Source organism: Somniosus microcephalus, chromosome 3 (genome assembly GCF_052327205.1).
Source record: "Somniosus microcephalus isolate GS21.2 chromosome 3, FLI_Smic_1.0, whole genome shotgun sequence".
NCBI lineage: Eukaryota > Metazoa > Chordata > Chondrichthyes > Squaliformes > Somniosidae > Somniosus > Somniosus microcephalus.
In genome coordinates, this window is record NC_140989.1 from 108064225 (window position 1) to 108076679 (window position 12455).

At 40.9% G+C, this 12455-nt stretch overlaps 1 protein-coding gene across 3 annotated transcripts; it reads right to left on the minus strand.

The window, feature by feature from the left end:
* Positions 1-354: 354 nt before the first annotated feature.
* On the minus strand, positions 355-6536 carry tbxtb (T-box transcription factor Tb). Of its 3 annotated transcripts, none has more exons than XM_085977638.1 (8): positions 6171-6536; positions 5582-5846; positions 4643-4777; positions 4270-4331; positions 4126-4187; positions 3856-4029; positions 2586-2718; positions 355-1186 (listed from the first exon to the last, which is right to left on the minus strand). In XM_085977638.1, exons 1-8 carry the CDS (start codon positions 6371-6373, stop codon positions 919-921), a joined length of 1302 nt encoding a protein of 433 aa, XP_085833764.1. In that variant the 5' UTR covers positions 6374-6536; the 3' UTR covers positions 355-918. The 3 variants fall into 3 exon arrangements, with proteins under 3 accessions (XP_085833764.1, XP_085833763.1, XP_085833765.1); XM_085977637.1 differs by having other exon boundaries at positions 3856-4032; XM_085977639.1 differs by lacking the exon at positions 3856-4029.
* Between the last annotated feature and the right edge of the window lie 5919 nt (positions 6537-12455).

Genomic DNA, 12455 nt, shown 5'->3' on the forward strand with positions numbered 1-12455 from the left:
TTCTCAGAAGAAATGATGAATAGAGACTTGCACATTCTGAATTGGCCAGCAAAAACTCCACATCCCTCTGAGGTGTCACAGAGTGATACATTCTGCCTCGGGGCACTTAGTTTAACGCAACACTAGATTCTTGCGAGCGAGCTCTAAATTGGGTAAATTATTTATATTTTCAACTAACGGGTGGAAAAATGTTTCTCCGAGTAAAACATGTTAATCAGTTCAATTATTTTTACAATCAGGTCTCTTTAAAAAAAAACAAGTTCTCCTCTACCTCTGGAGGTCGATGATTGTATATGTGCCTGCCCCAGGGGAAGTCAGTGGTATTTGTCACACAGTGTGGCGGGTGGGACACGTTAATGCGCCATCTACCTCATATCTGAGCCACTATCTTGTTTTACTACACTTCTTTCAGGGCAGTTCTGTACTCTTGTGGCTAATGACGACCCCCAATACCAAGACTGCATCTGAGGACTTTGCAGCGATCAACTGTGGATTTTAAGGCACCTTAACACTTCCTGACAATTATCTACATTTAATCCATTGCATGATTTACCTTCACAAGTCCTGATGCAGGTTTATATTTTCTTTATTAGAATTGTTTTCCAATAATCTTATTTTCTCTCAATTTTAGTTAATAGGAGAACTTTATGAAAACAGAATCATTGTCATTAAAACTTTTGAAACAATATTATCACTTCCATAAACCCCAAGACCGGAGGGACTTTGTACTGAGCAACACCCATCTCTGAGGACCTATACAGTAAACTTTCAAGCACTCTAAAAACAACTTCGTTTTTCGTGCCATTCTTTCGGATTTCCCACGGAGTATAAACATCAAGTCCAAAATGGGGGGAAACACGCAATAAGTCCTTAAATTAAATAAATGGCTGGAGAAAGGCGACGTGGGTGCAGGTGCTGTCACATGGATGGGGGAGTAACTGGAGTCCATGGGGAAGTGAGTCTGCTGTGCGGAGAAGCATCGTACTGGCTCTCGGACAGCTCGATTCCAGTTCCGCTGTCGTACAGGGGCGATCCCGAGGAGGTGGCGCTCACCGAATGGGCCAAAGACGGGTAGTGAGCCGGGGAACCCCGCAGGAACTGTGAGCTCAGGCCGTTGGACATGCCCCCAGACTGGGACACTGGGGTGATGGTACTGTTACTGACTGACCACAGACTCGGGTATTGGCTGCAATGAGAAAGAAAGAGTCATTAAAAGTTATGAAAAGTCGTTAAAATTCAAATACAGTAATTTGGGGGATGGGACTTCCTTCTGAGCAGTGCTGAGTAACTATAGTGAAAGGAATCAATAATAATGGCATTTCCCTTGCCTCCTTATTGTGACCAAGGGTAAATAGAATCATAGAAACTTACAGCACAGAAGGAGGCCATTCGGCCCGTCGTGTCTGTGCTGGCTCTTTGCAAGAGCAGTCGTGTTTCGTCCCACATCCCGGCATCTTGTCCACAGCCCAGTAAGTTCCTCATCCTCAAAAGTACCACCAGTCCAACTCCCTTTTAAAATTATTAATGGATTCAGCTTCCACCACCTTTTCAGGTACAGCGTTCCAGATCCCGGCAACTCTCTGAGTGAAAAAATTCTCCCTTGCTATTTTTATGATTTAATTTATAGTAAGCATCAAAAACAAATAACATGGACCGAAGTAATTTTTCGATAAAAACTGCGATTTGGTTGAATAGATTCAAACAAGGAATCATTTCCTAACTGCATTCTATACCCCTGTATCATTCTCTATTGGATGACTACAATAATTGGATTTATCAAAAAAATAATTTAGAACAAATGAAATCCAATTCTTCCAAGAGCTGAGCCTGACTGAGACTGTACGAACGCTCCAGGTGAGATCCGGGAGTATATGGGTAGTAACTAGTTCATAGCCGCTTTTAACATTGGACACCAAGTGAAATTGAAAGTTCACGCCAGCTTTCAAAGTCGGCGCATTATAATATCACAGAACCATCTCGCCGCTTGAGAAACTTCCCGCTAGGGTTTTCAACAGGGAAAAAAGCCAATTCATTTTACTGAACTCCTTGTTTAATTTCCATACTGCATGGATAATCATGTAATTTACTAGAAAATGCATTAACAACATTATGTTCCCGTTCAAGTTGCTAAATTGACTCTCATTTTGATAGAATTGGAGGAATATTTTTGGCAGATATGTATTGCTGACATTTGCATTTTGAATCAATAGATTATGATTGGGGAGATGTTTGCAATGATACTACATTTACCTACCTAAATTATTCCAATGAATTCGGGGGGGGGGGTGGTTGCGGGGAGTTTTCAGTATATTTATGCCACATGTTAATATGGATGAACTGTGAATCAATGCAGCGACGTTTAGGTAATTTTGTGGTTTAATTTCTATTTGCTTTAGGCAACAGGTTGGGAGTTTAAGTCAATAAAAAGGGTTTGGCAAACAGAATTAAAGTAATAGCATGGGGGATTTGGTAACAGTGCAAGTTCTAAATCCTCCCTGAGAAACAGCAGGTATTCCTGTTACTACGGAAAGGTCCCCCGAAGTTGTGATAAATTCACCAAGGCTATCCTGCCAAAGGTCTCATACCTGGAGCTGGCGGCAGTGCCAGTGTTGTGTGTCATGGGCAGCATGCTGGTATGCGTGGAGACCTGCAGACCGGACCAGTTGTCATGGCTGGGAAGCATGGAGAGACAGGCCGAGGAGTTATCGGGATAGCCGGCTGCAGAGAAAACCACCAAAACCACAGCAAATGACATATCGCACAATGCAACAAGTCTACATTAAATGAAATATCTATAAATGATGACACTGTGAAAAAGTCATTATTCCCGCCTCCATAACATTGTTACAGTAAAGGTACTTTGTCTAAGTTTGTAAACAAAACCAGACCAATTATGCTAATAATACTATGACTTTCATCTATTCCGCGTTACAAAATAGCTAACATCCAGTTCTGTATCATGCGGTTAGATACCCAAATAAATTGTTTACTTGAAGGGTACGTGTATTTTCAATTGTAGAACTTATATCGAGTATTTATTGAATCATTCCCTACCGAAATCAATCATTAGATACTCTCATTTCTAAACGTTTGTAAAGTGCAAGTGAGGTATGTGCTAAGTGATGAAGGTTATGACAATGCCATTATTTTGGCTACACTAAAACTACTGTGTAAAAATAGTGGTCTACAGTCGGTAAAATCAAAACAGTGGAACGAATACTGATCTCTCACCGCCAACCTCTCTTTCCATCGCAACCTTTATTTATATTTTATTGATACTACTAGTTAGTGTTTCTAGAACTTTCCTATCATTCTCCTACATGCTCTTCCTCCACTCTGCATCCCACTGTGTTGAAATTAAAATTCGTCACACCGTCTTCTACTCGAACTCATTTATTTCCCAGGTTCTCAAAACGGTGGTATTCCTTATCTCCCTCAGTCTTCCCACAATTATCAGGCTTTCCAAACTGAAGCTTAGTGTCACCCTATTCACTGCTTGATTTACCTCATCCATGTTGCTCTTTTCAACCTTGGTGTTATACCCCCGCACCTGGGTTCTTCACCTTGCTTTCTAAATGTAAAAATATCTGCATAATAGACGGCTAATGTATCATACATTAGATCCAAGTACTATTAGGAGTCACGTTTTGAAGGGAACATATTTAAGTGTTCTATTCAGATACTATATAATGAAGTCTCCTAAGTACATTAGTATGACAAAGGACATTTTGGCCTTTGATATCGAAGGGCAGTTCAAAGTTTCTACACTAAACGACCTGTGCACTTTCATGAATATTTTCCCTGATCCGTTTAGAGTAGCTTAAAATTGTGTCTGGGATATTTTACAATACTTACTCGGGGAGTTGTTTCTGTGGGTGTACGGGCTGGGGTATGGTGCAGAACGGTGATTCCTCAGGGTGGAGTAACGTTCGCAGCCATGAGGAGTGGAGAGAGAGAGAGGTCCGCCAAACTGAGCATGAGGATTAGAAGGAGGACACAGAGTTCCTGTGCCAGGCAGAAACCAGCCACCTACTGGAGGAAAGATACATGTAGTCAGACACAAGAAAAACAAGGAGATCAGATGACATACAACATAAATGCAAAGCAACTCTCCCAAAAACTTACATTGTGAATATCCAGATTGTTGACTGTCACTCAGGTCATCCAACATTTCCTTGTGATCGCTTCTGGACGAGAAAAGCCCATTAACACAGCGCACAGATTTGTCCTTACAGAAAATACTATAACAGAAAACTTTCTTAGTCTCACCTCTCTTTGGAATCAAGGAAGGCTTTTGCAAATGGGTTGTACTTAATTTTAAGAGCTGTGATCTGTGGGGAAAAATAAAAGTTACGATTCTTCAGCTTTAGCTCCAGTGTTGAGTTGCTGTCATTTAATGTTTCGCTGCTTTGAATCGTTGCGATTACGATCGCTAATATTCAGCATTGACGAAATACGGTTAATAATATTTAAATGACCCAAGAATTTTAGGAATTGAATATGCTCAGCAACGATCAGCGTTTTCATATGATCGCAATAAAATATAAGGGCGAATTTACTTTACTGGTAGCCCTGCTAATGCTCCTTGGTTCCGGCCTGGTCTCCTGAAGATGCAGTATCAGATTATTTGAAAGGTTCTTACCTCTTCATTCTGGTAAGCTGTCACGGCTATAAACTGAGTCTCCGGGAACGAATGACTGCTGATCATCCTCTGAGGTCCCCCAACTCGCACGATGTGAATTCTGGGCTCGTATTTATGCAGAGAGTTCAACATGATCTACGAATTGACATTTAAAACAAAAGACAAAGGCAATCAGCAAACAGCTTCTATATGCTTGAAATGTTCCTAGTTACTGTTACATTAATAAACTAATAAAGTCTGTCATTGTGTACAATTATACCAAGAGTGTATCAAAATCTCAGTATCGTGTGGATTCTGTTAAATATTTAAAACAATAGACATTTTAAGGTATTTAAGCTAATAACGCCGTTTGGTTGAGTTATGTTAGCCCATGGGTCTTTTTGTAACTTGAAATATTTAGCTCATATATCGAGCACATGACCCGTTACCTCCAGAACGTTCCCTACACCTAGTTCATGCTGTTGCATTCCTCCTGTCTCCACTGTATGTTGGTCAGCTGCTGTTTCCACTATAATAAAATTAACGGCATCGTGGAGTATCATAGAGCAGCGTTGAGAAATGTAAAACTTTCATCGGAATCCACAATCCTTTTAATTCCCTGTATTACTTGCGTAATGTACGTTGGAGAACGTTTAAACAGTTATTGTTTCTCTATTAACAAGAGAACACTCATAATTTGGATGTTGAAAGCGTTCACATATTTCAACACGTTACGAGGGGGAAAATCTCTCGAAATCTGCTGATTTAGTATCTTCACATATTATTGAAAAACGGTATCAAATGCCAATCAGCAGGGTTATAAATAGCTCTGAATTATTTATCATCCGAGTAAAACGTAATATCGGAAAGAATTTGGTCTAAGTTCATTTCAGAGTTAGATCAAATGCTGTGGTCAAGTGCACGGGTTGCTTAACCTGGTCAGTTATCTGCAAGATGTACCTGTCCTCCGCCGTTGAGTTTGTTGGTGAGTTTGACTTTACTGAAGGAGACGGGCGCTTTCATCCAGTGCGCACCAAAGTTGGGCGAGTCCGGGTGGATGTAGACACAGCTCGGTGCCTGAGGCTCCGGTTTGCCACCTGGAACCCACTCCCCGTTTACGTACTTCCAGCGGTGGTTGTCCGCAGCCACAAAATCCAACACGAACGAGTACATGGCGTTGGGATCCAGCCCTGACACATTCACTTTCAGCACGGGAAACATCCTCCTGAGAACAGCAAAGGAACCAAGCCAACTGAACAAAGGGGGGATGGTACACTTTATGCATTGCCTCAAACTCCCCAGTAATTGCCTTTTACAAGACTCTGAAGGACATGCTTGTAAATTACACTACCGTTGGTCACAATTGTTATTGCAAATATGTAGAAGAAAAATAGCCCCAATAGAACATGGACAAAAAACACAATCACTGTTAGCTTTAAGTTGGGGTGCTTTGTTACCGGTATAATTACAGAAAGTACAAGACCCTTGTCCTTCTCATTCTATCAGATGCGAGTCCCTCAGAGGAAAGTCGCCCGCTACTCGCACCTACCTGCCATTCTTTGTAACGATCATTTCGTTGGTCAGCTCCTTAAATTTCAGCCACAGATCCAGGTCTTCCAGGTTGACTTTCAGCTCTCTCTCAGTGGGGTCTCCTTTCTCGCTTCCAGCCTGCAATTCACTCTCCACTGCACTTAGAAGATGGTCCACGCGGTACTGGCCGCTCTTCCCACTCTCTGTTCCACTGGAACTCATTGTCCTGATTCTCAGAGCCCAAAGATTTCTCCCAGTTGATTCCTACTGAAACACCAGGTTAATACACCAGGCTGACGGGTGGCTCTGGTAACTATAATCCCTTTTACACTCTCATTCCCTTCTCATCCATCCCAATAAATACAAATCTATCTGGATGCTGACGTCAGGTAATGGGTTGGATAGACTTGGATTGGTTGCATGGTGCTTTGATCTGAGCAGTCCGACCTGTGATTGGCTAGTGGCGGCCATATCAGTGAGGCTGATGGAAGCCTCTGAAGTTCCAGCCAGATGTAATTACCAGAAGTTAAATAGAGCTATTTTATGCAAATCTGCAAATGTTTACACCTATATCAAAGCACGGGGTTCAATGAGGAAATGGCTTTTAGGATATAGAACCCCAGTCTTCTTAAGTGTCTAATCTATTTGCAATACAATTTTTCACACATGTAAACACCCGTTTAAGCTGAAATCAGAGTATATCAGTAATACCAAACATGCTTACACACTGATTGTTTGAATTATTAATCAAGTATTAAATATTGATAATGCGGAACGAGTTATTATTTGTAAGGCGATAACACCGTACCAAAATACCAAAAGAATACTCAATTGACAGGAAGTATTTCATAGATAAATGCCTACTTCTGTTGTGAGAGGCAACTTTCCCTTTGTAACCAAAGCAAGTAATCCAGTACGATCGAAGGTAATATTTTACAGACATGGGCTATAGTTGTCTTCTAATGGAGAACGCACCTTAAAATTGAAATTAATTATGCCCGTGACTCGTTTTAGAGGAGATGGAACCGCTTCGCTCCAAAGTACAGTACCGCTGGGCTAGCGCCCACGGTTTATTACCTTACTGTGAGAAAGATACATTCAGAGGCTGAGGTGACAATAACCAGGAAATAGTTAAATGGAACCGTTAATCGGGTTGCTCCGAGAACAATACTCTTTGAAATGACCTACACAGGCCAGCAAAGCAGTCATGTTGAAACCTTGGGCCACAATTATTTTGAAGGAAAAATCTAGGAATTTAAGAAAATCTGCAGTATTCTGTTTACAGTATATATACATATATATATATTGTATGTATAATGCACGGTTTGGGTTGTTAGATCAGTTGAATCATCGACCTGAAACGTTAACTCTTGCTCTCTCCACAGCTGCTGAGTGTTCCCAGCATTTTCTGGTTTTATTTCAGATTTCCAGCACCCGCAGTATTTTGCTTCTTTTCTCTATATTCAGATTGTGTGCAGATGATTCTTTAACATTAGTGACACGTGAAAAACAAGAAGGGCACTGTGATTTAAAACATGAGTTATTTAAGACATTTAACTATCACAGTGTGCGGGTCTCTTGAAATGAGTCGTGAAATAATGTATTAATATCCCCATAGCTGCTTAATATACAGAAGGCTAAGGGTTGTGGAGATATTTGCGCAGACCGGCAGTGAGTTTTCGATATTTAACGCACACCGGATGGGGGAGGCGGATAGGAATAGACTTTTGACAGAAGTTTGAAAATGCGAGGAAAATAATCGCAGTTTTTCGTGGATTAACGATAGCGGGGGGGAAATAAAGTTTGGAGGGTCAACAGGCATCAAATGAAAGCGGTTCATTATGAAAGGAGACTGAGGATGCCCTCGGGTATAAAACCAAAAGTCTCTTTTCTATTCACTGGCAAAAGGGGAAGCAATTTGTTTCTGGATCCGAGGGTAATTTCAGGCTGGTTCTCATGACCGAGTACTGCAGGGGCAGTTATAGAGCTTTTGACTGTGAGCTGCAGTGCATGACAGTTTACAGCCAAAAACTTCCTTCAGCTCTTACAGCACGTCGCTATAAACACTGGCCAGAGAGAGGGCGAAGAGAAACATTCATCTCACTCGAACTTTCTAATTCATCTCATACCCAACCTGATATTTCCAGTGGACCCATGACTGGACTGCATTATCTGAAGAATGGCACAGAGTGCAGTGAGAAGGAATGGGCATTTCATATTGACTTATTTTGTCAGTCGGCAGTGGCGGTGACTATTTTGCTGCTTTTTGATCGCTTTAACTTTAAATTACTGAGACAAGTCAAAGCGAGGTTGAGCTAAATATGCCAGTGGTTTGCATTTCACTATAAATGTTACATCACCTTAAATAGTACTGAGAGCGTTGCTACAAGACAAGCGGTTCACTCATCTGTACAGTGCACTTTGGATAATTTCAAAAAGGGATCGTGTGAATTGTTTGAACTCAGTGGCAGATTATCAGAAAGTAATTGCACAGATTGACCGAAATATATGAGGTATTTTCAAAAATTAGGAATACGATGTTATTTGTTTCTCCTGGAAGACAAGACTGTGTGTATTTAAATAACGGTTTTTTTTAGCTATTGAACGCTACTTTGAATTGTTTCTTGGATATCACCCTCGGTAACAGCTCTGCGCCTCCAGAAGGAACCTCCCTCCCCACCTGGAGAACTACGATCATAATTTTAAGACAATTCTGCGTGGGTTGTTTCCACACGATTTACTTCATACACTTTGAAAGGCATTTTGTTTTCATTTTATTTTTTAATTTCATTTTAGACTTGTGGGCCGCACAACCCAATCCTTTCTCTGGTTCTCGCTTTCCACTAAATGTTAAATATAACTAACTGTCTTGCCAATTTTTGGAGCGAAACTCCAGAACAAATTGATTTTAACATGTACTCGATAACTATTTCAATTACTCCAAATCTTATGCCAGTCTTGGTGGAAGGAATCTGATGATGTAATTGTTGAGTGTCTGGAAGATGACTTGAACTGTCGGATCCGTTGTGTACAGTGACCCACCATAGGCACCCACAGATAAATGGATATGGTCTGGAACGACCAAAGGTATTAATTGCAACCTCTGGGGATTGTCACACCTAATTCTAACATTTCAGTCTACCAATTCAACATGAGTAGAAAAAGGGAACATGCAGACCGGTAAAAGTTAAAATGAATATTGCATCATACTTTATTTAATCGTAAAACATAAGCACACGATAGTTGGTTAAAATACAAAAATACAGGCGATATGATATGAAGAAGGAATCGGAATAAAGCGAATTGTTGTAATTACGTTTAATTATTGGCCCGGATTTTGCTGTCGAACTAACGGTGAGTTAATGGCGCTCACCGTTATTAAAGTGTAAATCGTCGAGCAACTTGTGGCGAGGAAGAGATGCCCTTGAATTTCGTGAATAAATTTAACATGAAATCAATCGAGGTACGCTTAAAACGAACAAGTCCTGCACAGCGAGCTGCTCGTGGTCTCCTTCGCAGGCGATACTCTTTGGAATATTTGAACTCAAGCACAGTTATTGGTGCCAATGACTGGCTTCACTTTATTGAAATGGTGGCATAATCCGGTTCTTTAGATAAAAAAAACCAGAAAGCTACACATCTTCCTTTCTCACTCTGCGGGAGCAGTCAAAAGCTATGTTGTGCACAACGCGATTACAGGAGAAATATAACGATATAAGCTGCTGATATTGGGGTTCGGTTCACCAGTAAAGAGGACGGAATAACTCAGGAGCGCTGATGAGTTGTGTGGTTTCTATGTACAGCTAGAATAAATCTCCTATTCGATAGCTTTTACAAATCAAACATTAATATTCTCTAGTAAAATCGATCATACTGTACTACTATTATCAACATCATATCACCTGAAAAGTCACAATTCTGGATGGTGCTGATACCGTTATGTGAAGAGGCCTTCTCCGAAACTCACCTCATTGGGGAGCTAGAAATAATAAATACCTGCATCCAAACCCTTAAGAAGTCTTGTTATGTGAGCAGATTGTGTGGAAACCCATTAGGTTTTAGTGGCAGGACATCCATTAATATTAGAGATTCTCCATATAGAAAAGTACCCCATCTCATCGTTATCATTATGAAAATCTGCGGGACAAAGAGCCAACTTCTACATAGGTGCCTTAGAGAGCGAGGGACAATCTGAGAGTTATCTAGAGCCACTGTCAAATATCTCATTCATTGGTTAGAATCATAGAATGGTTACAGCACAGAAGGAGGCCATTCGGCCCGTCAAGCCCGCGCAGGCTCTCTGCAAGAGCACTTCAGCTAGTCCCACTCCCCGGCCCTTTCCCGTAGCCCTGCCTTCAGGTACTTATCCAATTCCCCTTTGAAAGCCATGATTGAATCTGCCTCCACCACAATCTCAGGCAGCTTCATAGCAACATTGTCAGAATCCTGAGAGAACATTACCAGGGATGTTGCATGGGCAGCGGGGGATTCACCAATGAGAAATGGAAGAAAAATAATATAACTTACACATAATTTACCCACCTATGTAATGCAACACCTTTACATATGTGAGCATTTGCTGTCCGTTACACCTTCAGATGTCCATCGTACACTGCCTGATGTCACAGTTTCTTTGGTTGTCTGGTTTGGGGAGAACTTCCATGCAACTCAAAGATGGTCCCTGATGTCACAGGGAGCAGGGTCGAGGAGAAGCCTGGATTCCCAATACAATCTTCTACTGAAATTGATCCCCTTATAAAGGGAGCCCTTGTTTAGTGGGCAGCCAAGTAACCCGCTTAGTTGTGTGGGCACCTGCCACTGCCACGTTAATAAGATGATCTCCCCTGACCCCAGATACACTGATGGGGTCAGAAGCGGAGACCATCGGTGCCTAATCTGCTTCATGTCTGCAGATAGTGAGACTGGGGGTTTTCAGCATCACAAAGTCAGTTAATTGCTATGTATAGCAAGACCGCCAAAAGACACGAAACACCAGAGCCACAGTGCCTACAGACAAAGCCAGAGGTTCCAAACTCAGGCATTCATAAGAATTAATCTTGGAATTAATATTGTTTCTATTGTAATAAAAACATTTTAAAATTATATATTTCAGAACAACATGATTAAACTTACAAATTATCTTTTGTGTCTGAGCAATTTTCTTCAGGTCTTTATTCCAAGCTAAGGCTTGGAGTTGATATTCCTGCCAGAAGTGTCAATTGAAGGAAATCATTAACTACACTTGTGCTTGCATTTCCGAGAATGTTGCAGTTTGAGCATGTGTTGTATGGAGAATCTTCCATCAGTATGACTGTCTCCATGTAACAACTGGAAGTGTGTTTTTCTTATAATTAATGCTGTCAATATAATAGTGAGGCTAATGACACTCGCTGTTATTTATGCGCAAATGCTACTGCAGCTTCGAGCAAGGACAGGTGCGTGGTTAAACGCGGAAATCCAGAAGTTCCTGTCTGAGTTGTGCCACTCTGCTGTGAGCTTCACGAAAACGGCACCTCGCTGTCTGCTTCACCATTGAAATGCATTGAGTGGCGTGAAGTTCCTGTGTTTGCATAGTAGATATGAACTAAATGTGTCACAGAAAGTGAAGTCTTGTCTATTTCATTCTAAGTACCCTTTTAGTTAATTAACTATTACAAGCGTGGAGTCTCATTCCTTCAGGTTTTAATTGTTGGAGGTTTTTAAAAAAGTAAAAAAAAGTAAAAATGTTTTTAACTTTTCCTTTCTGTCTCTTTTCTCTCTCTCTCTTATTCCAATGTTTCTTTCCCTCTCTTTAGTTCTCTTTCTGTACCTGATTTGACATTGAATTCATCCATTCTAACTTTCACTTCCTCCTCAGTCCTTGCACTGTTCATTTAACAATCCTTCAATTGATTGGTTAAGGAGATACCAGTTGCTTTCCCTGTTCGCTCAGGTCCCAGATGCCCGGTTTCCCTTGCTGTGATGTTATCACCTTGCATTTTCAGCAACTTGCCACACAAAAATTTAAAAAACCTAAATGTGCAAAGGCAAGTCTAACTGATGGCAGACACCGTTAGATGCCTTGCCACAGCAAATTATTCATCTAAATTATTACAAAACAAGCTACACCATGAATTTTAGAACTGTTTTTGAAATCATTATTTCTAGTGTGTATCTTTACTTCAGAGAGAGAATGCTGAGAAATGTATAGATAAATAGACAGACAGACAGACAGATAGATAGATATACAGACAGGTAGATAGACAGACAGACACAGCAAAGGCTATGGGCCCTGACAACATCCCGGCTATCGTGCTGAAGACTT

What these genes read in the sequence shown, in the direction of transcription:
- tbxtb (XM_085977637.1), bottom strand. Translation starts at nt 6,373, where the DNA reads ATGAGTTCCAGTGGAACAGAGAGTGGGAAGAGCGGCCAGTACCGCGTG. An exon ending in CCACAGAAACAACTCCCCGA is followed by an intron (nt 2,719 to 3,855) that starts GTAAGTATTGTA and finishes TTTTCTCTGCAG; the next exon opens with CCGGCTATCCCGATAACTCC. An exon ending in GGCACTGCCGCCAGCTCCAG is followed by an intron (nt 1,187 to 2,585) that starts GTATGAGACCTT and finishes TTCTCATTGCAG; the next exon opens with CCAATACCCGAGTCTGTGGT.